The sequence below is a fragment of the Ciconia boyciana genome, chromosome 2 (assembly GCF_034638445.1).
Source record: "Ciconia boyciana chromosome 2, ASM3463844v1, whole genome shotgun sequence".
Classification (NCBI taxonomy): domain Eukaryota; kingdom Metazoa; phylum Chordata; class Aves; order Ciconiiformes; family Ciconiidae; genus Ciconia; species Ciconia boyciana.
The window spans coordinates 120,973,834-120,997,684 of NC_132935.1; the positions used below are offsets into that span (position 1 = coordinate 120,973,834).

The following is a 23,851-nucleotide window of genomic DNA, read 5'->3' on the forward strand; positions in this document are numbered from 1 at the left end:
GCCTGTCACTGAAAAGCAGGGAAAACGGTGGAGCGGGAAGTCAAAGCAAAAAGTCCCCTACTCACAGGGCAGAAATACTACTTTCTGTTCCCTCCCTCAGTCCCGAAGATAAATGTGAACAGTCTTGGGTTTGTCCTGATACAGAGGGAGGGACGCTTCAGAAATCCTGAAAGTCCTCCAGGGAGAGGAAAACATTTTCTCCCATGCTGTCATTAGAAGAAGGTTTCTTATTTGCAAATGCTATCGAGGACAGGTGTATCAGGTAGGATCTTAGACATATGCAGGATAGCCAGGCTGTTGACTAAGGAAAGAAATTAGAATATAGCATGAGGAGCCAACAATGCTTAATAAAAATTATTCCCTTTAAAAGGAGCAACAGCTTCTTCTTGGAGAGCTCTTCAGTAGCATATCTGAAAAAAGTACTTAGCCAGCTTGATTATTGTTGCCTCCTTTTAATAGACGAGTTAAAAAAAATGCACAGAAGTTAACTCCTGGCCCCAAATTATTCTAGGAGTTCCAGACACTGCATCTTGTGCTTAGGTACCTACAGGTCATTTCAGAATATGAAGCATCTTGTACATACATTTTCCAACTGAATGCAGCAGTAAGATGGTGAGAATTTAATTATGTGTAACAAGTTGACATCTTCCTGCGAATTTCATAGTTTATTTCAGCTCATACTTGCATAGTGCAATACTGAAATGAAATTATGACTTCAAAATGAGCAATCCACTTCCAGTCCGAGATCCATTTTCAGTGATTTGAATCTCTATTAAGGACCGTGCCAGCTATTTATACACTACCTGAATTAAGCTTAACACTGCTCTGTGGGCTGTCAGAAAGCAAAGTGAATGACAAATATTGAAGACATTTCTGTCCTATATGATGGTAGCTTGTCTGGAATATGGATTTCTCTGAGCATTGAGTACTCTCAGGCCCATTCATATAAAAGGTTATTTAGTTTATATAGCTCTGGGATAATTGATCAAACTGGTAGGTGGGGGCTAGCTTATAGGGAGGTCGACAGCTATTACTGACTTACAAAACTCCTCCCGATGATACTGCAGAAACCTGAAAGACAGTGAAGGTAATTGCTGACGTGCTGGTGCACACCTAGTGGAAGTGAATGCTTTTGTCTGCTGTACACCTTGCATGCTGGTCTCCTTGCTAGCAAGCGGTACCTCTTTTGAGTGCTCCACAGAAGTCTCCTGGGAATCAGTGTTTCTGTACACAGCAGAGTCATCACAAATTGGAAATACCTGTGTATGCACGTGAAGGGTGGAGAAAAGTCTGTGCTGACCACAGAGCGTCCGTGGTTAGCGTGCTGCATTGGTGATTTAGATTTAGACACGGGTCTAATGTATTTTTCACGTACACCATAGCACAAAATAAGGTAAGTGGTGTTAGAGTTCCCTCTTTTTCCAAGTAGCTCTGCAGAGCCAACATCCTGTTCCTGCCAACTCGTTATCTGCCAACTTGTTATCTGTACATAGGATAGGGTCAGCTTTTGGGAGGGTGGTAGCTGTGTACAAGATGGGTTCCTGGTACACTGTTTGCTCCTTTTGTAAAACATGAATATAATATTTCTACAATCTCATCAGCATTTTGTAAGCCATGTTGTCACTTTAGTAGCATTCCTGAATATGTCACAGCTTGATTTTTTCATCGTTATATCTGCTCTTCATTTCATCACAATGCATAGCAGAATTAACTGCACTGTGGCATCTGCTTTACTCCTGACCACCTGTTTTAAAGATAGAGATCTCACCTATTATGCTTGCAGATTTTTTTTTTCTCAGGTGTTCCTTCTGAGGTTCCCATTCAAAGGTGATTGAAGGTCAATGGGACATTCTCAGCTGGTGTAAATGATACAGCTCCATTTACTTCAGCTAATGTTGACAGTTTGCATCAGATGATACCTCCTAGTCTTTGCCTCAGAGAGAATTGTTTTTCCTATATATGACTAGTATTAGATTGCATACTTTATATTCATAGAGTACTTCACTAAGTAGGTTAGACTCCTCTGTGCTGCCTACTTGTCTCAGGAATAATGTTGTTTCATTTCATAATGACATAATGGTGCCACCTGCAGTCCTGAGCCTTATACAAGTGGTTTCAGATAATGTGGTTCACAATAATAAAAGCATTGAACACAGTAATGGGAAGGATAACAATAATCAGTCATTTGTGGAAGTCACTGCATTTTAAGAAGAGCTGCTTTATTTCTGTTACTGTAGTAAGAGCTTAAATTTCTCACTATTTTCCTTGAAAATGAAGTCAATGAAACCAAAGTCTTTGCACTGGTGATTTGTCAGGGGCATCCAATAAAGCTCGGTAACATTATTCTCTGTAGCTCTTTATGATACCAAGTGTGCTGGAACCTGCTAAAACACTTCATTGCAAATGTCAGTCCCGGTGCACCCATCACAAATAAGGAAAGCTTGTACCCTGTGTTTGAACCTGAGAGATATTTTTCTTTTTATTAGCAGGGTAAAATCAGAATGACTAAGTGATTAATGTTGTTCTTTTGTGTCTTTCTCATCTGTCCAGTGGGGTTTTCTCTTCTAGGTTTTTTTCATATGGAAACCTGTCTCCTAGTGCCAAAGGATGCCTAACTACCGAGCATTCTGCTAAGAATTCTTTATTAGTATTACTTTTAATATGTGGATTTTGACATGTTTTTCAGTGCTTTTTCTTCCATCTCCTTTTCACAGTTATTAAAGACAGAGTATATTTGTGCTATACATAAATGCATGAAAATATATCTCTAAGAAGTGGCAACCTGTACAGAGCCAATGTGCAAACATACCACATGGTTTGGGAAACTGGGAGAAGGAACATGATGAAATAGAGAAGATATTAAAAAATCCTGTTAGTTCCAGCTGCAGCTGTTTAATAGGATGAACTTGGTATTTATGACTTGGATTTTTTTTCAATTACTTTTCTTTGTGGGTAGTCTTACTGACCAGTTAGAATATCTGCTGACCAGTTAGAATAATCACTTCATTCTGCCTGAATATTCTTCTCTGTGTGGGGTCTCTTTTTTACTGAAATGTGATCGTTGTTTAATGGCTAGCCTATTGATACAGGCACATGTTTTACTTAAGTGTTCTTACTTCCTTTAATCATAGTGAGATAAATCACCCACATTAGGAGGAAATAGGGGTTATAATTACATTGAATTAAATGTTTGATTCTCCTTCTTCTTCCATAGGTAATTATTTTAATGATAGCTTCGTAATTCACCTAGCAGAGTAATGAAAAAATGTCCACACCTACATCATTTTCCTGAACGCAAAGGAAATTGCACATTAATCTGACAAAATGTTGACATTAGGGAATGAATTATCAGCTCAGTTTTAACCAGGCCTCTTTTTATTCACCTCCAGATATTTCTGGCATAATTTTGGTCATTTATGCAATCTAAGTACCTGATTGCATATTCAGAGAAGGTACTTAGATATCTGAGCACTGTTACTTCCTATCATTTATTTGGAGTACAAACATAGACCTCAGCTATTGAAAGTCTGGTTTTAGAGTACTAGCTACATTCTTTACTGAAGTTCTCATTTTTCCAAAACGCTGCATTTCTCTGCATTCTCAAAACACCCAAGCCCTCTGCTAAACCCAGCGGTAACAGGCATTGCTGCTCTTTTCCAAAACTCTTTGCTAGTTTTATATGCTATAAAAAAACTCCAGCATGATAATCATACTATTTTTCTCCCGTTCTACTTCGCAGTATTCTTCAGTGTGTGGTGTGTTAGTGGGTAGTTTTAACTTGAGAGCAGGCATACTGAAATGTATGGAGTTTATTTTTACAGAAAGTTCACAGGCAATCAGCCATTTTCTTTCATTTAATCTCATCACTCCTGTATACCTTGGGAACTGATTTGAAGTGCAGAGAAGGAAACAGGAAATGGGCAGATATGCACAAAAGTTTTCATTTTATTCTTCTCTGCTGTTATGCCATGGAAGTGTAAGTATTTTAAGTTACTCTTCACAGTTTAGTCATCTTCAGTAACAAAAAGGGGCTAGACCTAGATTTTCTTGGAACAATAAGCAGTGAAGGTCTTAGCTCTAAGTTGCTTTCAACACCATAATTGCAAAGTCTTGCACGTGAGCAAGGCTTCATCCGCTGGTGTTGAGCAGCCGTCTCTGGGGGTGAACTGTGGCAACTCCTCAAGAGCACGCAGAAACGCTCTGCGACAGTTCAGGGAAGGAAGCAGCAAATAACACTGTTCCAGTCTGAACTGCAGGGGTTGTTGAGATGGTAGAAATTTAATTGCTTGTGCTGGAATCAGGCCAGTAAACAGGGTCATCTCTCTTGTCCTTTGAAGAAGTATTTTGGCAGATCTCAGATGCAGCAGCAGCACTTGGAGTTGCAGCAGAAATTTTTTGCAGCAAGCTTCGATCCCATCCTGAATCTGGAGGGTCATCCCTGTTCAACCCACCCTGTTACCTAAGGCTTCACTCAAATAACATCAGTGCCAGCCACAGTCCAGCTCAGAGTGTCTGTCTTCACTAGTATCTTTTTCCCAAATCTTGGCTCTTTGGGGTAGGGTGAAGGTCTATCTCTGCCACCTCATTCATATGCCACTGATGATAGCCATGCATCAGTTTCTTCATTTGGCATTAATCTTTATTTGCTTATTTTGAAGGAGGAGAGGTGGTTGGATAGAGGATTATTTTCAAAACTGCTATGTATCTGCTAGAAATGTGATAGTTCAATGGAAACAGAGAAATCTCAAAGATAAACTTGATACTAAACAACATTACCTTTTATTGTCACTGGAAAACATGCCAAGAAACAGAATTTGAATGGGTATTTCCTTCCTGAAAATCTTAATGTTCTCTTAATGTTCTCTTAATGGGCTTCTCACCACTGACTCTGGGCACTTTGGGCTCTTAATTTTGCTGCGTTGTGAATATGCCAGAATTTTGTTGAGGTTGTATAGTACCAAAATTCGAACCTTCACTTAGTCACAACAAATTTCTCACAAGTGAGAAACAGAATAAGCACAGAAACTCTTCAAAATAAATATATCATTTCACAAAAATCATCGGCTGTTTGTAGATGGTTCAGAAGAGGGAGGGAGACAAAATTAATCAAATAAATTGCTGCTTGCACATGCTTTGCTTTGTATGTTTGGCAAAAAATGTCACAATAGTGATTTAAGGCAGCTACTTTCTAGAGCATTCCGTGTGCAGCAGACTAACTTGTCTCTTAGAAATATTGTTACACTCACAGAAAGCTGTCAGATTCCTTCTTTTAGTTCCAGTATATGTAGCTGAGTTTCCTTATGAGTCAGTGTTTACACAACATCATGTTTCCTTGCTCAAGAAGCAGGGAAGGATTCATATAAAGCAAGATTAATATATTATTTTAATTGTTGATTTGGACTGTGTGTATATATATATATTATAATATAAGTGATACTATATGTGATACTATATATACTATATTTTATAAATTTATTCTATATTCTTTACATTAATATAGAATTATAATATGCTACATTATCATATATATGTATATTCCACAGTGTCTCATCTTCTTCATAGGGGAAGAATCTGGCCTCACTAGATGCTGTAGCAAAGCACTCAATTACCTCATTAGGCTTAGGCTTTCATCTGGTTTCTAAATAATTTCACCCATGTGGAAACCTCAGTGGTTCTATTTTCCACAGCGTACTTTCTGCCACAGTTTTTCTCCCTTCCTTCCATGTTCCTATCTTTACAAAATGTTCTTTCAGAAGAGACTGCTGTGTTCAACCCATCCATATATGCCCATACCTTCAGGTTTGCCAGTCATCTAGGGTAACTGTGGTGCTGGGCACCTTGGGTTTCCAGTCTGTTGCTTCCTGATTTTCAAGAGATGTTGGAAACAAGCCTGATTGGCAAACGCAAGAGCTCCCTGTCCATGTGCCAGTTTTCCCAGTGAGCTCACCCTCAAGTTTCCACCCCACCATACAGCATGTTTGCTTATACAAAGTGTCACATCCGTTGTTACGGAAAGAGATAAACCTGGAAAATATAGAGCAGTTACTGAGAACTCATAATTATGGAGAACATTTATTAAACACTTGAATGGATACAAGAGGAATACAAATAGGAAAGGAAGTCTGTATAGATTTAGACAGGCAGTTAATGTAATCTGTTAAAGTCTTATTTTCTACCCAGTACAAGAACAAAAACCAGAAACTAGGTTACTGTACGTGTACAAAAAACCAAAGATCTGAGCAGTTACATAAAAAATATGGTATATGTCAACAGTCTTACTGTTTCACAGTTTTAGCTTGTTCGTAAGCTTCCAAGAAACAGGAAAATATCTGCTATTTAACTGATATGTAATCTTTTTTGAAAGATCCAGACATGATGTCATGATCTTAATTTAACTCTTACTGGAAATCTTCGACAATACATTGCCACGGGAGCTTGTGGCAGTGCAGAGGTTTAGATTCTTCTTGGACATGCTTTCAGCATCCATACAGGAGATGAATTCAACACTAAATACAACATAGGAGATAAAATAAGACTCTGGCCAGAAAACTAACTTAAAAGCAGTGCTGAAAAAGGCTGGAGGTTTTGTTTTTAAGTACGTAATCTGTACACTAATCAAGAGCAGATATATGGAGGGTTCACCTTGAAGCAACAATCTGTCTGTGTGAAGGCACTAACTGAAGCTCAGAACAACAAAAAACCCCCAGAAATGGTTTTTTTACCATTTACACCCAGTGATGACTGCTATAACAAGTGCAAAATATTCAGTAGAAGTTTCGCAGGGATGGATTTAAAAAATCCAATATGTGAATATGAGATAAGGAACGGTGACCTTTATTCTCAGACCTTTACCCTTAAAGTAAGCTTAGGTTTAACCTTTAACCTTGACCTCTTATGTTACTTTAGCCATTTCAGTTATAGTGGCCTATGCACTGTGTCTCTACTTAATCTAGAAATCTAAATGTTTCATCTCTTCATTTTCTGTAGGAAACATGGTTTAGAATATTGTTTTAATAAACATTTAGAATTGTTTCACATTTCTTAATTGATTTCTTGTCCACTTTATACTAAAAACTTTCCATGTTTGAAACTTCTGCTGGTCTTAGTTTTGTAAATTACTCATAATTGGGAAGATCCACCTCCACTGATGTTTATGCTGTGGTATCATCCACTGAATAGAGTGACCGGTTCAGGGTCATTAAACCCAGTGCTGTTTGCCAGGTCATTCTTTTTGGAATGATATCCAAGAGACGTGTAATTAACTCCCCCACTGATTGACAACAGAAGGAACAGTGTAATCAGTCACTGTGTATAAATGCTCATCGTTATTACAAGTGGTGTTTGGGGACAGATTCATGCTGCTCTAGTGGGGAACAGCATTTTGTACTCTTTCGGCCAAGTATCATCATCTTCCTTTCCTGCTCAAGATATAAGGCAATGGTCGATTTTTATCTGCTGACTTTCAGAGTGCAAGATAAATCTAACTTGAGCTTTTTTTAGGAACTGAGAGTAGACAGTGGGAACTGAATGGAGTCTTGTTCTGTCTGAGAGCTTTTTGGTATGCACCCATGAATTATGATAAATTTCACTGCTGTGCCTGCAGCTTCTCCAGTAGGTGCATCAGAGAGGCCAGACGATGAGCAATGCCTTTTTTTGGTACACAGGGAATTGTTAATTAGTTAGATGAGCAGAAATCTCAGATACATGTTGGTAACGAGAGGAGGCACTACTGGGTACACTAGTTTATCACCTCTCACAAAAGTTTTGGAAGACAGATTCTTTTGCACAGGGACAGAACAGACTGTGAACTAAAAGGAGGGATACTCATGGAGAAAACTACCTGAGACATATTGATAATCTCACAACAGGAGCCTTAGGGTAGTGTTTGCAGAAGTTTTGGCTGTTATTATGTTTTGCTATTGGTTTTGTGTGTATCATATGTGAAAAAAAATTGCACAATATGTTATGGACTATTAGGCCAAAGGCATAGGTTCAAAAACTGGAATCTCATTGATTGAGATGGAAAATCACCATTATATACTTGTTTTAAAAATGTTCCAGCCTGCTCTCTCATTTGTTGGACAACTAAGTCTTCATGAACACAAGCAGGATACTGAAAAATTGTCCCATTTCTGTGTTGCATATTAAGTTGCTAGGGGTGTTTTGGATGAGGAAATACAAAAAAAGAAATGTTGTAATTAACATGGAGTTATTTGCCCTTAACATAAAGAAATTGTAGTTTCTAATAAATTTATAGACATGCATTACAACTACACAGACCTCTATTTTAGGCCAGTGCACAAATGAAAGTGTGCATTCATGTACATGCTGAACCTGATTAGTAACTGCACAGTTTCTTGTATGTATACTGAGGATTTTGTTGCATAAACCTAACTGTGACTGGAAAATAGAAGCTTATTTATGTTGTCACCATCAAAACCTACAGAGTCATTGAAAATCCAGTTATAAGTTGTCCCTCAAATGATGTAACATTACAGCATATTTCTGTTTCAGAGGAATATCTCTGGGGTTCATTTGTCAGCACTGAACAGGGTGAAAGATCTATGTTTGAGGCTCCTAGGCACCCTTGTAATACAAATAAGGGTAATCAACAAGCTATGTTTTTAATAATTGGTTTTGAAATGACCCTGATGGTTCTTACGTGCTATGAGCTGTCAAGAAGAGGCAACATCCAACTGTGAGGCTTCCCGTCATTGCTGAGCCACTACCGATGTGCTCAAATCTCCAGTGGTGGTGTAGAGAGACTGGCTTCATGATGATGGTTCTGTAAATGGTCCCTGTTTTCATTTGGGAAGAAGTGAAATAGGCTCAGGCAGGTGTCATATCACAGCAGTCAATAAAATATGACTCACTCACTCTGATCACACTTGAATCAGAGGACCTGCCACTTTTTGTAGAAAAATAAGAATTCTCCTTCCCTTCATTCATCTCTCCCAAGCAGATAATTTTAAAACCAAGCTTCCCATGTGTTTAGATCCACAGGAAGATTATTTTTCTTTGTGTTTTGACTGTGTCTTGGGTGCTATACTTACTGCAGCGTGTCGAAGAGAATGCTGAATCACTTACCATTAACCAAGAGGAAGCTATCAATGACTGTCTGTCTCAAGTCTCCTTCAACAGGCAAAGGATCTGAATCCAATACAACCCTGTCAACTTTTAACATATCAATTACCACCATCTACGTACAGGAGGCACAAAGGTATTGAAATCCTGGCACTTGTTGAAGTTAATAGGAAAAGTCTCATTGCCTGCAGTGGAGCCAGGATTTCACCTAATGCTTATGGAGCAAACTTAGCTGTGCTGGTGGACTGATGACTATCAGTCCATTCAAATTCAGCAGAACAGAAGATGTAGTTTTCAAAAAGAATGAGGCTCTGTAGTCAAGAAGAAAACTTTGAAAGTTGCTTCTAGGTTGGCTTCACAGAGGCTGCACACAGCCTAACTGTGTAGGGTATAAGCTCTTTTTCCCCCCATTAGTCCAGGTTTTTTTGAGTAGTTTAGTTTGAAGAATTGAGTTAATCTTTCTGAGAGGAAAAAGTTCAAATATTTTATCTACAGTGAAGAAGGCTTTACTTCAGCCAGTGAGAGGCTTGCAAGAAACATTGGTTCATTTCAGCTGGTTCACTCTATTCTCACTGGAGCCCAACTTCAGAGGAAATCTGTAATGAGCCATAAAAAGTTTATTTTAACTTTTTGGAGAAGCGCAACTAATGAAAAGAGAAAACCATGATGACCAGCTTGGATGAAAAAAAAACAGAGTGAAGAATTTCATATACAGCAGGAAAGACCAAATTTCTGTACAGCTATTCTCCAGCATGTAACCCAGGGTTGTGATGTGTATAATGTAGAATTTGGCCTTGGAACATCATGACTACAGAAACAGGATAACTTGAAGTGTTTTAGCTTTTGTACTGAAGGTTTTGCATACCTTTTCTCAGTCCCAGGTGGGGAGAATGGGTAGGTAGTGGATAAAGGCCTTCCTATAAAAAGACCTTCTTTGAAGTATTCCAAGTGGGGTACCTGTACTTCAGGGAGGTACAGTAGGTGGTTTGTTTCGTTATCAAGTAATAATAACCCTGAGGAGAGACAGACTGTTCCAGAAAAATCACTTTGATGATCAAGTAAATATTTTTCTGAGATTTTTTTTCACCTTCTCTTTTCCGAGCCTTTGTTGTTGTTGTTGTCACTGATCCTAGAGAATGAACCAAAGAAGAGTTTCTGTTTGTAGCCTTTTGCCACCTCATACCACTTGCAGCTCAGAGTGATTCTAGAAGTAGAGCAGGTTACTGACATTTGTCTCAAGACTTCGTTTCTTTGAGAGATAGTAAGTGTCATATAAATTCTACCTAAAAATTATTGTGGTGCTATTTTAGTTTAGAGTTGGATGGTAAGAACTTTATAACTGACTGGGCTGTAATTTATTACATTCAAGTACAAAAATGAGCATTCTCCTTCTTGCGTAGCCGCAAGATACCTCGTTTCACAGAAATGCAAAGAAAAGCCATCCAAGACAGTTTCTGTTCAGAATTTAAACCACTCTTATTCAGTACTGTTCCCCCAAAACCTAGCTAGGGACTACAGGCAATTAATGGACAAAGATAATTCTCTTCCTTGAAAGGTATCCCTTCCACTCCTTATTGAGTGTCAGGGGATAGATACTGAAGTAACAACACACAGAGAAATCTCCTTTTTAATGCAATATATGAACTAGGATCTCACCTGCATCAGAGACAGATCAGAGTAGGGAGCCTCCTATTCAAGGGACTCCTCTGGCTGCTCGAGGCTGCTGCCTTTCTGGCTGTTTTGCTCTTCTAACATAGAGCAGATGAACAGTGAACTAAGGATTTGGTCTTCTCTCCCACCCAAGCTGGTATCTTTTGGTCGCAAGTTAGCGAAGTGTTTTAAGTTAAGTAGCTCTTGCGTTGTCAGGAGGGCTGTCCAACACTACTTCTCCAACTAGGTGGCAAGGTAGTACCAGCACAAGCCATACTAACATTTCATAATTGGACTTTCAGCATATGCAGAGCTGGAGAAACTCAGCCTGGCAAGACTGGGAATTTTCTAGTTTTTGCTGGCTTTGTGCATGCTATAATCTGCAGTGTCTGGCCAGCTGAGGGAAACTTAAATGGATTATTTTCAAGAAGTACATTTCCATGGTCTGGCTGTCAGCTGCCTCCAGATAGGATTTAGTCATGAGACTCACAGCCAGTCTTTTAAAAACTAACCTTTGGAGCATGTTTTGGGCTGGTTCATAAATTTGGGCTGGCCCATAACAAATCTCTCCATTACCCCTGCCCAAAGGTGCTGTATGTAATAGTTCTCTCATCGTGACAACCTAATGAGGACAAATCACTTGAAGCATTTCCCCAAAGGTATATAGGGAAAATAATCTCAGTACCTACAGACACCCCCACACAAACGCATACTTACAGTAGTCAGTCTTTTCTCTTACTTAGTTCTCCTTGTGGTTAAAGCTAGATAGGATGATGAGCATGGGAAGAATTATTTTATGACAATTGTACAAGAATTTTGCTCAGTGAAAATATAGTCTGACTCTCATATTGAGACTTGGAACACCACTTTCTTGTCTCAAGTCAGATCACAGAAATTAAACTTTAAAAAAATAATGCTTGAGCTTGGATCATATGGTCTGGATCTGAGGTAGGAATTCTTTTTTTGCTGTTGAATTACCAAACAGGAAAACTGCCTCACTCCATGGGAGACACTGGATAGAGAAATTGGTTTATTTCTTATCTAGGCATCATCACATCACAGAACATCAGTATTGGCTGGGGCTGGAGGATGGGCCAGATTGTATTTTTTGTGAAATATAATTAAAATCAGAAATTGTGCAAGTGAGGTTTTTTTGAGGTAGCAAGATTAATCTAGCTGTCATCTTCTGGGAAGTATTACGAAATTCCGCCAGAGAAGCCTGTACTGTTGTAGCTCCAGTGCCAATGCAATTTTTCTTGCATGCTGCTCAGAAGTTCCCTTTGTAGTGAGAGTATTGTCAAAATCTATGCTCGGTGAAAAAGCTGAAGAGAAATAAAACCAGTGAAAAGTTCCATCTGCATCCACCTGAGCTATCTTTTTCTTTTTAAAATGGACCTTTCTCCCTCCTTTCTGCAGTGAAAAGTTCCATTTGCATCCACCTGAGCTATCTTTTTCTTTTTAAAACGGACCTTTCTCCCACCTTTCTCCACTGAAAAGTTCAATTTCAGCCTGAAAGGTAATCTTTCGTTTTGTGGCATTTACAAGAAAAGCTGAAGGAATGAAGATGTGGATACCCAGAAGTGATCCTCTGATGTCCTCTTAACAGAGTCTACTGGTTAGCTCTGTCAGGCATAGCACCTTTCCTTGAGAGAGCCTGAAGCAGTGTTCCCTCTCCCTGCAGTCAGCAGGTATTTTGGGGAGGGAGGAAGGACCATGCAGGGGTAGAAGATGTTCTCCATCATTCCAGTCAGCGCTATTCCATCATCATACAGCATTAGATAGAAGTTTTTATTCCCTGCATTTGAGCTTGTAACCAATAGGTAGGAGACTGAATTCTTTCACCAGTTACCTGAACACTGATTTACCAGTGTTTAAAATTAAGCATATGGAAAGTCTCCTTAAATTAATGAGACTTTTAATAGAGTGTAGGTATACTGTTAATCATCTGCTTAAGCAACCTGCAAGAGTACAGACCCAAAGAGCCCATTAAGGCTTGCCTAAAGATAAAGGATGATTTATGGAGAATTTGATCTGAAAAGCACATTGGGCCTTCTTAAAAAAAAAAACAACTTTACAGTATTTCAGAGGGAAATAATCCTTTGATTATGACCTCTGGTCTTTACCTGATTCTGGATTATTTGCAAAGGTCCTTCCCTGCTTATTTTATCTGTCTGAGTGGGGTTTTATAAAAACTTCTGGACCCCAGTATTTATATGTTTCAGAAATACTTTTCACATACCGCTGAAATGCAGAATCATTACTGTGTACAACGTGTTTTTCAGAGAGTAACAATTAATTTCTATGGCCAGATGTGAAACTCTGAAAAAAAAAAAGAAGTCGTAATGGATGTACTTGCAGGAACCCCCTTTCTCCCTTAGGTCTAATTGTGCAAATGGCACTGAGATAATACTGTACTTGTTTTTCTTTTCCGTGAAGCCAATATGAAGATTAAAGTACCATCTGGCTTTCTGAAAGCTAAAGTTAGAAAACCTCTAGCTTGAAAGAAACAAGCAGTTGGATCCCTGTTGGGTGGACATTTTAAATGTAATTTAACTTTGCTCATCTCCAGTCAAAATTCTAACCACAAATCATCACTCAGAGCTTTTCCCTCTTCATAAGAGTTAGCATTCTAAAATAAATTTTTCAAAGTACCTTTTCCTGGAGGTCTCTGATAACCTTGGGTCTGTTCTCGTATTTATGCTCCAATAGAGTTTAAAGACAGAACCTGAAAAGTAAATCTGATTGATTGGAAAATTTCACAATAAGGGTTAGTTTTCTTCTTTGTGAAATAGCCATTTTTTCAAAAGTGTTTTTTGAAAAGTTGCCGGCATTACTAAAACTGTACTTTTTGTACATTTATATCAAATTTGCTATGACATTTTGACAAACCTTTTTACTTAGTGTTACTTTTGGGATCTTAAATCATTTTCACAATCATTACAGAAAAAAAAGTAATTTTAGTCGTGCATCATCTATGAAATCTATTTTTTCATGAAATATTTAGAAAGTAATTTCAATAAAAATTGACTAATTTATATTAAAAAGAAATTTCACAGAAAAAGAAAATTAATCTGTTTCAAACTCTATGAAACAAAAACAGTTTCAGAATTTTTTTGTAAATTAAATTATTTTTTCTTGGATTTTTTTTGTTACCAGCTCATCTAAAAATTGCAGTTGATAATGAGCATAGAGTGATTATTAGTGAAGATTTCATCATAAAGAATTCTCCAGGGCTGCTAGTGATGCAAATACTGTGTCTAGTTTTGTTCCAGGCCATATCAGAACCAGAAACCCACTCTCGTTTGATTACTGTTGTATAAAATTTAGCCTATAAACAAACACATGCAGGAACCACCACCCCCCCTCCTTTCCCTCTACCCTCCACCCACCCCCCCCAATGTCAAAGCTGCTAAAAAGGATCTCCAAGTCTTAGAGCAAAATATTTTCACTTTTTCATCTGGAGATCTTCCTTTTGTCTTTGATCCCTGCATAAAAAAAGTAAGCAAAACTGCAGGTGATAGGATGGAAAAGTAACAGAGGGCTCAAGAACCAGGTCTTTGCCGGACCAGTGAACTGTTTCAACTGATTAACGTCTGTAGCAATAAGAGATATGCTTGTACTCCTTCCCTGTGGGCAGTCCTTTGTACCTGTACTGCACATCTTCTATACAGATCAGAGAAATTCCCCTTGCATCGAACCAAATCTCTTCCTGGGGCTATGTGGAACAGCGTTGAAAGTTCAAAAGAAAGCTAGAGTCATTATAAAAAAAATGAACCTAAATGATAATGTGGGTGGTAGAATACTGCCTGGAGGAGTCCTAGGTATGAGTTTAGTGAAATCACCACCTGTGTTGCTTCTACAAAGGCAAATAAGGTGCCTGGGCACTTAACAGCGTAATAAATTCAGGTAACTGGCTTAGATGTAGAAATCAAATATGTTCCTACCTATGCTTCAAGTGAATGGACCTCACACAGACAAACATTTGTGTGGAAGAGGCTATTTATTAACTTATGGCTGTGGTGGGAGGATGTTAGGTGATGAACACCCATTAAGGCTGACATTGTGAGAGACCCCGCCTGTAGTAAGTTAAGTTGTTTTAGATAGTCTTTTTCCTGAAACTTTTTTTGCCCGTTTGCTCTCACTCAAAGAATTCAGTCATTTTGCCCATATCTCAAGCTTTCTATAGAGTCTTTCCCCCTACCCTCAAAGTAAATTTACAAACCACGGGTTTGGTGGTCCAGTGAAAAGGGATTGGCCACGGTGCTCACACACCAGCTTTGACTGGATTATTGAGGCTGGTTAGAAAGCATAGCTGGTGGACATGGAAGTCTGTTTCAATAAAATGCTTTTCTGGAAATATTTAACACTCAAGATCCAGTCGAGATCCAGTGATTTCAGTTCCCTTCTGGATGAACTCAAAGTGCCCCTTTGGACCAAGCAAACTTCAAATGGCTTGAGGACTCTCTGAGGAGCAAACCTCACTCTTCCTCTTGTCTTGTCTGACTACCAGTGCTGGGTTGAAAGCACTGAGCCTTGTTGAGACAAAGTGGCCTGATAAAACCCACTGTTGTTAAGCCTGGTACCCTACTATTGCTGCCCCGCCACTCCCAGTTATGTTTCATTCCTGCCTTTCTCAGCGGGGAGCTCCTCTACTACTTCTACAAATGCAGTCCTCACCCCACACCCATGCGCAGACCTAGAAGACCCTGGCCCTCAGGAGGGAGTCAAAGTTACTGTCAAAGCCATCTGATAGCCAAATGTCAGTGCACTGCTCATGTGACAGTGCAGATGGCTTTGAGGCATTTCTGCTTTAAAAAAAATAAGAACAAGAGATATTTTATAGCAGGACATTTTCAGTAAAGGCCTCCTGATTCTGTCAATGTATGCAAGCTTTATCTAGGGAGACCATGAGGCTGAATTTGGTATTTTGTTCTTTAAAGTTGTGAGCCCCTTTGTTGTCTTTGGGCCAGTTTTAAAATTAATATTTAGGAAAGCATGTAGTTATTGCTATGTGCTTCAGTCTTGGTTAGCTGAATTGTATTTAGCAATGCCTGTAAAATAAAATTCTTGCAGCTCAAACTCATTGAGATATTCGTGTTTATGCATGAATTTAGGAATTACTACCAACGAGGTTTGGTTTGAATAGTCACTGTCAAGCAACACTGGAAAACAGCCAAGATATGGGCACCAAACACTGATGTGTATAAATTCAAAGCCATTTCAGAAAATGATCTCTGTAACTATTGTCTCACCTTCACTGACTGTAAAAATGAGAATGGTAAAGTTTGCCCATGGCAGCTAGTGTTTTGAATATTAATTTGTACTTGTAAAGCACTTCAATGAGGTAAGTTACTCTTAATTCAGGACACCATTTGACCATGAACATGCAAATACACATAATCCTGTATTTTTACACCTAGCAAAAAGATGGAGTCAAGGAATCCTTTCTTTCTAAAATACATGAACTTGCTTTCATCAGCCAACTCCATAATACACAACTGTCAGCAGCAAGCTGTGTTGAGATTCCACTTGTCATTTCATTCTGATCTGGACAAGAATATGTTTTTAATATGTCACCCAATGCATATCGTAATTTCTCCTGTGGTATTTTTCCATAAAACCTGTTTTCTAGATGAAGAAAAATGTGCTCTTTTGTTCTTTTCCCCTTTGCCTCCTCAGTGCATAGTTTGGGACTGGGATTCCAACGGAAAGCATGACTTCATTGGAGAATTTAGCTCGACTTTCAAGGAAATGCGAGGAGCTATGGAAGGAAGACAGGTAAGTGGAAACCACCCAAGCAATCTCAATGTGTAAGCTTTGTAGAGCAGTGTTCCTCAGACAATCCTGTAATAAAGTAAGTGACATTGCCTTATTGTCTCTCAGAAGTTAGTTGCTGTGTTGATCTCTCCCATACGTTTTACTGTTATCTGGACATGCTAATCTGAAAATGCAAAAAGCAGCCTTTCCTGTACTTCCATGCCTGAAGTACTTAAGGTCTTTTTCTAGTTCACATTCTACAAGCATTTCTTTCTGCTAAGATTTATTTCCTTTGAGCCAAAGCACATGGTTTCTGTGAGGTGCTGTGCTGTTACAGCAAAACCGATGCCCAGTCTGGGTACTCAAAGCATTTCGCTACTGGCCTTTACTGGGTGAGGGTCATTCTCCGTCTTCCTCCATTTCTCATGTGCTGCGTTCATTGCTGCCAGCTCTAACTTGAACCCATCATGATGAAACTAATCTGTTTCCTAAATATCTCATGAATGACAGTCTTAAGGGAAAATGAAATTGTTAGCTTATTAATAATTTAACTTCTTTATGTCAGCCTCATCTTTTCAAATTGAAGTTGATGGTAATTATTGAATATGATAAATGATTTGGCATATCTAATTCCAGAAATTGTAATTTCCTATTATTACTTACTCCTGAAGGTGTTAGTTTTGATAAATTGTCTGAGGAAGAGTTAAAAATATTGACTTTCTAATCTGCTGATAATTTGTATTCACTGCTTCATGATTATCTCAAAACCAAACACAAATGCCTAATAAGCTTTATTTGGGCTTTATATTAAGGTTCTGTTTATAATGTGTTAATAGAAAGCTAACAAAGAGTCAGAAGGTGTTTAGTAAATGGTAAGCAGTCAGGCTATTCCATAGGTCAAGAGGTTTATATGATTCTTCTAGGTGTTTTCTACTGATGTTCTTAGAACCACCTAGAGTTTAGCAAATGTTGCTCATGCATGTAAAATACTGTTGGTATGTATCCGTCATATATTAACCCATTATAAATAACTTCTGAACAGAACTTGAGCGTAAATGAAACCCTGTTTTGTTCTCTCAAATTAAGTCAGAGGATCAAAACTTAAACCAAACTGAATTTGAGTGGAAATAAAACCTACCTAAAGAGGTAAACAGATTCCAGAGTGAGTAACATTAACAAGGCCAGTGATGTGACAACACTCCAATTTTGTATACAAATACCCATGGCTGGGAAAGGGACTGTGTGAGAGTGGTAAAGGGTGTGCATTTCCAATGTAAATGTCTTCAAAAGAGCATCACAGTCCTTCCCAAAGAGACAGCTTGTTGGCCAAGACAAGAGACTTGCAGTCCGGAGTGCCAGGAATGGCTGTGAAGGATAAACTACATATTCTTTATTGTGATGGAGAAAGTGTGCTCTTTTCATCCTCAGTTAGCGAAAAGCATAGTTACTCTTTCAGAGGCATAAGAAGTTAGTACAGCCATTTGTCAGTTCTTGTTCTAGGCTGACACTGCAGTATCAGAGTGCCGTCCAGGAATGTTTTAATGTTGCACAGTGCTTTAAGTGCCTGAGCCTTTGTCTTGCTAAGGGCCTGCCATTTGTCATTCGGTAGGCTGCCTTTCTCCTGTAACATTGCAATCTGCTTTTCACTGCAAAAGTGCAGCTTTTCTCCTCCACACGCCTAAGGCATTGTGGCATTATTTCTTCTTTGTTGCTCTCATTCTGTTGGTACTGTGCAGTTATTCTGTGGGCTTGCACCTGCAAAACCCAATGCTGTTGTTATAGCCAGTTCTCACAGGACACAATTGCCACCAATGTGAGAATCAGTCCTTCTCCCCCCTCCTCTTTTCTAATCCTTGTTTTGTAGTCTATTCTAGAGGAAAACATGATTTAGTGGATAAGATAGTAGGTAATAGTCATTTAAGTGGCTAATAAATATTGCCCAGAAAATATACATGCACATGCTAGATGGCTCTTGCACCTGATGAAAGCAGGCTTCAGTGAGCACTAATAGCATGACAGGCAAGAACAAGCAGTAGGGAGTTTGAGCAAATCCTGGTGAAAATGATATAGTTATGGAAAAAAGATTGTGATCACATGTTGTACAGGAGAGGTCGCTTGTGTGGGAGACCATGTCACTTGTCACTTGGCTGGAGCCAGAGAGCAATTTCCCTTTCCCTTTCTCTCTTTCTCTCTCCTTCTGTCCCTCTCTTCCTCCCTCATCCTCTCTCCTTTTTCTCTGTTTTCTCCTCTTTCTCTCTCTCTCTCTGTCCCTTCCTCTCTCATTGTCTCTCCTTTTATTCTTCAGAAAATTATTCTTCAGAAAATTATTCTTCAGAAATAATTTTTGCTGCTAAAGGCAATATATGCCATTAGCTGTGGACCCCATAAATACATCTCAGTGCATGGTTTATCTCAACATCCTTTGTGCAACATTAAGTAATGTGATCAGCATTTGTCAGTTTTTTCTTTAGTTTTATTCTCCCCAAAGAAAAAGCATGTGCAATGGAGTGTTTACTTTGAATAAAGGGGGTTTAGTAAACCTTGAGGGAATGGCAGAGGAGGAGAAAGGTGTTTTGCCTTCCAGTGGATGTGTTGCTAGCTATTTCTAATAAGGAAGGCCACATCAGAGAAATGTAATTATATGTGAGTGAGGAGATGAGTAGGTTAGACAGAGCCCTTCTTTTCTAGAAGAGACTTTTTCATAGCCTCAGACCAGAAAATGTTCTGTTTTCCATGTAGTAATTCTTTCAGTCAGAGGAATAAAACCGCCAGCTACATCCTTTAGCCCATGGCGTTAGGCATTCTTTCACATAGCATCACAACAGTGAGTGTCAAAGATGAGGACCAAAACCTCGAATTTAATCTCAGATGCTGTGGAAGCCAGTGTGAAGAGCAGAACTCGGGTCTGACATCCCTGTTTAAGTTGCTACGGAGACACAGTGAAACTTTTTATTCTGGTTATATTTTGTTTTGTGCAGTAGACTTTATGGCCAGCTACAGTACATTGCTATAGTTCTGTCAAAAGTTAATTAAAAGATAATCAAAACACCCTAGTGATTGTCAACCAGGGTTTTTCACTCTCCCAGGCAACGAGAGAGAATAGGAGGGAACATTTATAATTGATGGGGGATCCAGGAACTCTCCTTAAGTACCAGCTGCAAATCTGTGCGGTGTTAAAGGAGGCTACACCAGTGGCATGGCTCTCCCTCTCTGCCTATCAGCAACATCTGTATTACTTGGTATCAGCTCCACAAGTTGTCATAAAAGCATTAAGCAATAAGGGTGGGAGTAACCTAGTAGTTTGTGCTGTTGAGCAGGAAGAACTGTGTGTCATCTGTGAACTGCTAGTACTTCTCACCATTTCATCAGCTCACCTCATCTCTGGAGGAGTTGACAAGGATCTTGAAGTTGCCTTTTAATTGCACATAGTTTGTTCTCCAGAAAGCACAGAGTATTCTGTCCCATTCTTCAACCTCCCCCTCTTGGCTGCAAGATAAAAGTATCCTGTAGCCAATCTATCAACTGCTACAGAACCACTTGAGATGGTCAGAATGGATATGTGTCACCTACTTACTTAAAGGAGGTGATGGTGCTTCTAAGACTGTTTCAATTCCATTCCTGGGCTGGGTACTGATTATTGCAAATTTTGAATATCAGCCTCTGATTAGATGAGCTTATATTTGGCTTGCTGGCTTGCTTCCACTGTGAGATTTCTTGGGAATTTGTGTTTAAGACCAGGCATCATTTAGATAAATGCTGTGAATCTAGCACTGGCAGCTTGCTAGTGGTTGAACGAGTAGTGTGTGAAGGAAGGAGATAAGATTCCTTCTCTGAATGACTGATTACCTGTTTTGATCAGGAATGGCATGAGCAGTTTATGAATTTCTTTCCTAAATGTGGCAGGTCCTGGGTGAGATTCACAAGACTTGAATTATTACTCCTTCAGAGTAACAGTTGCTTCTCAATGGAAAGGACTGAATTCTGGGAAAGTTTGAAGGTCTTTGGTTGGTGGTACAGGTGAAATTAATTCATGCTGTTTAAGAAGACTTACTGATCATGAACAACCTCAGGATAATAGCTTGGTATGAGTTTCTGTTCCATAATAACTACCTTGTTGTCACACCTAGCCTGTTTTTGTACTGACCACCAATAAAAAATGGCACAAAGACATCCTGTTGTTCAAATGCACATCTGAACAGGGCATTTCTAAACCTTCTATTTAGCATTTTTCACCATTCCAAAATTCATCATTTACTCCTTCACCATAATCTTGACACAAGAAAACACAGTAAGAACAAGTCCATCCCTATTTGTGACAGTTATTTTTTTTAGTGAAATACTAGTAAATACTTTGAGTTTATTGTATGCTTAGGATTTGTCCCAAATATGTGAATGATATATACTTTTAATATGTGTGTACAGTGGCAGTTTTATAAGGTGTTCTAATATTAATCTATCAAACATTTGAAAACAAGATTAGAAAAGCTTGATAAAAATTTAAGGACTATTAAAGCTTTTCGTAGTTGAAAGGAGAAATCCTCCACTAAGTAGAAAAGTCACAATTTTTTTTTTTAAAAAGAGGCAATAAAACCAGAGGGATTTGGGGGAAAAAAAGTCATAGAAACATAAACCACCTGGATCCCCATGCAGCATGGGAGTTACATAAGGGGAAAATCTGTTCTTGTATTAGATAAAAATGGACAAGCGTGTACACATACACACACAAAAGGGAAAGGGGAGGAAGAAACCCTACTGTACTTACCACCTCCACTGACATTCCCACAAGTTCGGGGTGTCTTTAGTGGGGCGAGGAGGGCTGCTGAGGTGCACAAGATTGAATGGGGTCCTGAGGGGATCTGAGCTGGGTTCCCCCATTTGTCCAGATATCTGACTATGATCCTAACTCAGGGCCTTTGCATCAGGTAGCTCTTCAAACAACTGAGCAAGGATGAGAACTTTAAGCCTTTGGTAATGTGCCAAGGAGTTCATTGACACCAGTGGACAATTCCATGTCTAGTTTTATCAGGAGACAGGCAGGTTCATCCAGGACTGTCTGCAACATCGGCAGCTGCTGCTGACCCCAGAGAGGGGAACAGAAGCCTCAGAGGAGGGTGCAGCCATGTCAGGGACCTGCCACATCGTGTGGCAGGCAACCGTGTGATTAGGCAACCGTGTGATTAGGCAACCAGTGGTGCAACCTCGGGAGTGCGGGTGAGGCTGGGGGCCTTGGCTGGGGAAACAAGAAACGCTGTGATTTTCACTTCATTCCCCAGGTGCAAGTTTCCAGAGGAAACCTCTGATAGTGATTAAAAACAGCTCTTCTCCCATGGTGGATGTCTTTCTGGGACAGAAGGAGAAAAAAAAAAAAAACAAAACCTTCTGTCCTCTTGCCTGAAGGGATGGCAGGAATAAACTAGCCTTTCGGGCAGGAGGAGTTGCAGTTCACTTAAAAGTGACTTGCTTTTCTTGAGGCATCAGAAAGGGATAATGCAGGATATAATGCTGCCTGCTATCGATTGTTTTTTTTCTCCCTGTCCATTAGACCGTGATGCCTCCTCTGTCATTTACAAACTATGCAATTCGTTGCAGCAGCTGTATGTGAGGGAACAAGAGAGAAGCAGAAGAATTGCAGGGGAGGCAAGAGAACATGCTAATGATAACCCACACTTTGCCATAGCTCTCCAGCCCTTTCCTCACAGGACTACCTGATGTCCTCGTGTGCAAGCACAGTCTCCCACAGAAAGCAACTGCTCTGTAGCATGATTTCTCTTGCCTTAGCCTACATGAAACTCTCCTGACACCTTCATTTCTTTCTCTGAATAGCTTGCACTATTGGTAGCCACATACTGTTCAAATTTCGGTTCTACAATGGCTGCGTACACATAGTGATCTCCACTTCCCTTTGCTGGTTTGTGGCATGGGTGGTTGCACCGTTTCCTCTTCTCTTCTGAAGGTTTGGTAAGAGAAGGGGTAAGGATGTTTGGGAAGGCAGCATCCTTCGCTGCAGAGAGTAACACCTCCTATTGAGGGATCTGTGTCTCCTCATTACAGCAAGGAGAGGATTAGGACCTTACAAGTGTTAGCATTGGTTTGCTGACTTTCACTGAAGAATAACTGGATGGAGATAGTTTGTTTTACATTCAGAAATTCTCCGCACGGTGGTTTAAATTTCAGGGTATGAAAGAAACACCAAAGCAGTATAGTCTGGGGGTTCATTACCAACATTTGCAACAGTACTTATATTAAATTACCAGGAGATAGTTAAAACCAGGTTGCTTTCTGTTTCAGATTCACTGTGTGGTTTGACAGGGAAAGAGCTTGCATAGCCTGAAGCTGCCAGGCATTTGGAGGAAATGCTAAGTGACTTTCAGAATGATGAATTCAAACTTCACAATGTTTACCGTTAGTGTCAGATTGCAGCCTTTTGCATTAGTTTCCTCTCAATTGAAAAGTTAATTTAAGAGACAAAAATGAATCAATTAAAAAAAGTCAGATACCAAATCGATACTGGGAATGTAGGAACAGACTGAAAATTGAACTTGGCCTCACAGTGCAAGCAAAATATTTGAAAATTGTTTCTTGTTATTACTTACCTGCTTAGAGCTGTATTCTGGACTCTATTCCCTTTAGAAGAGCTGGAGATATGACAAGGCCTGTATATTTCCTTCAAATGATGCTTGTCACATCTTCAGCTCGAACTGTGGGAATTGCCAAGGTCAGAACTGGATCTTCGTGTGTAAGTGAAGATTGAGAGTTTTATGTAAAACAGTCTTATTGGTTTTTTAAGCCTATGAATTGGGAAAGGACTGCTTCCTTCTGTCCTCTCCTGTCCCCTTCCCTTCTTTATACTATCACATCAACAGATTTAATAGGTGCAAAATTGTTCTTCTTTCTGTTTTCCTACTTTCTAGGAATTTGTTAGTCTGTTCTTTCCTTTGCTTTATTATCCACATCAGCCAATGACATGTTAGTGACTTGCACATGGAATATTTTCATGAGCTTTAGATAGTTGCTGAGAATTGTCATCCATACATCTCAAAATGCATTGCAAAGGTAGGTGAACATTCCTAGTTGCATTTTACAGTTAGCACAGAGAAGCTGAGAGGCTGGCCACAGGCACAGATTTTTTTCCCCTGAAGTAGTGTTTTATGCCACTTTGGTCCTTAGATAGTGTAAACTTCTTCCAGAAACCAATTACATGAACATAATGTTTAGCAGGCTTAAATAATCCTTTTCCCAAGGAGAGGAATTATGTGCATAGTGTGAGGGTTCATATAGGTCAGGCCTTGTTTAAACATACACATTGAAAAGTGTTCATGTTGGAGGATGATAAAATTAAAGAAGTGTACCTTGGACGTTC

At 39.3% G+C, this 23,851-nt stretch overlaps 1 protein-coding gene across 1 annotated transcript in view; it reads left to right on the plus strand.

The window, feature by feature from the left end:
- The window catches only part of CPNE4 (copine 4), a 244,111-nt gene that overhangs the window by 171,749 nt on the left and 48,511 nt on the right, over positions 1 to 23,851 (plus strand). The window contains exon 8 of the mRNA XM_072851433.1: positions 16,414 to 16,512. Within this exon, the coding sequence (XP_072707534.1) occupies positions 16,414 to 16,512 (99 nt within the window). The remainder of the gene's footprint in view (positions 1 to 16,413; positions 16,513 to 23,851) is intronic.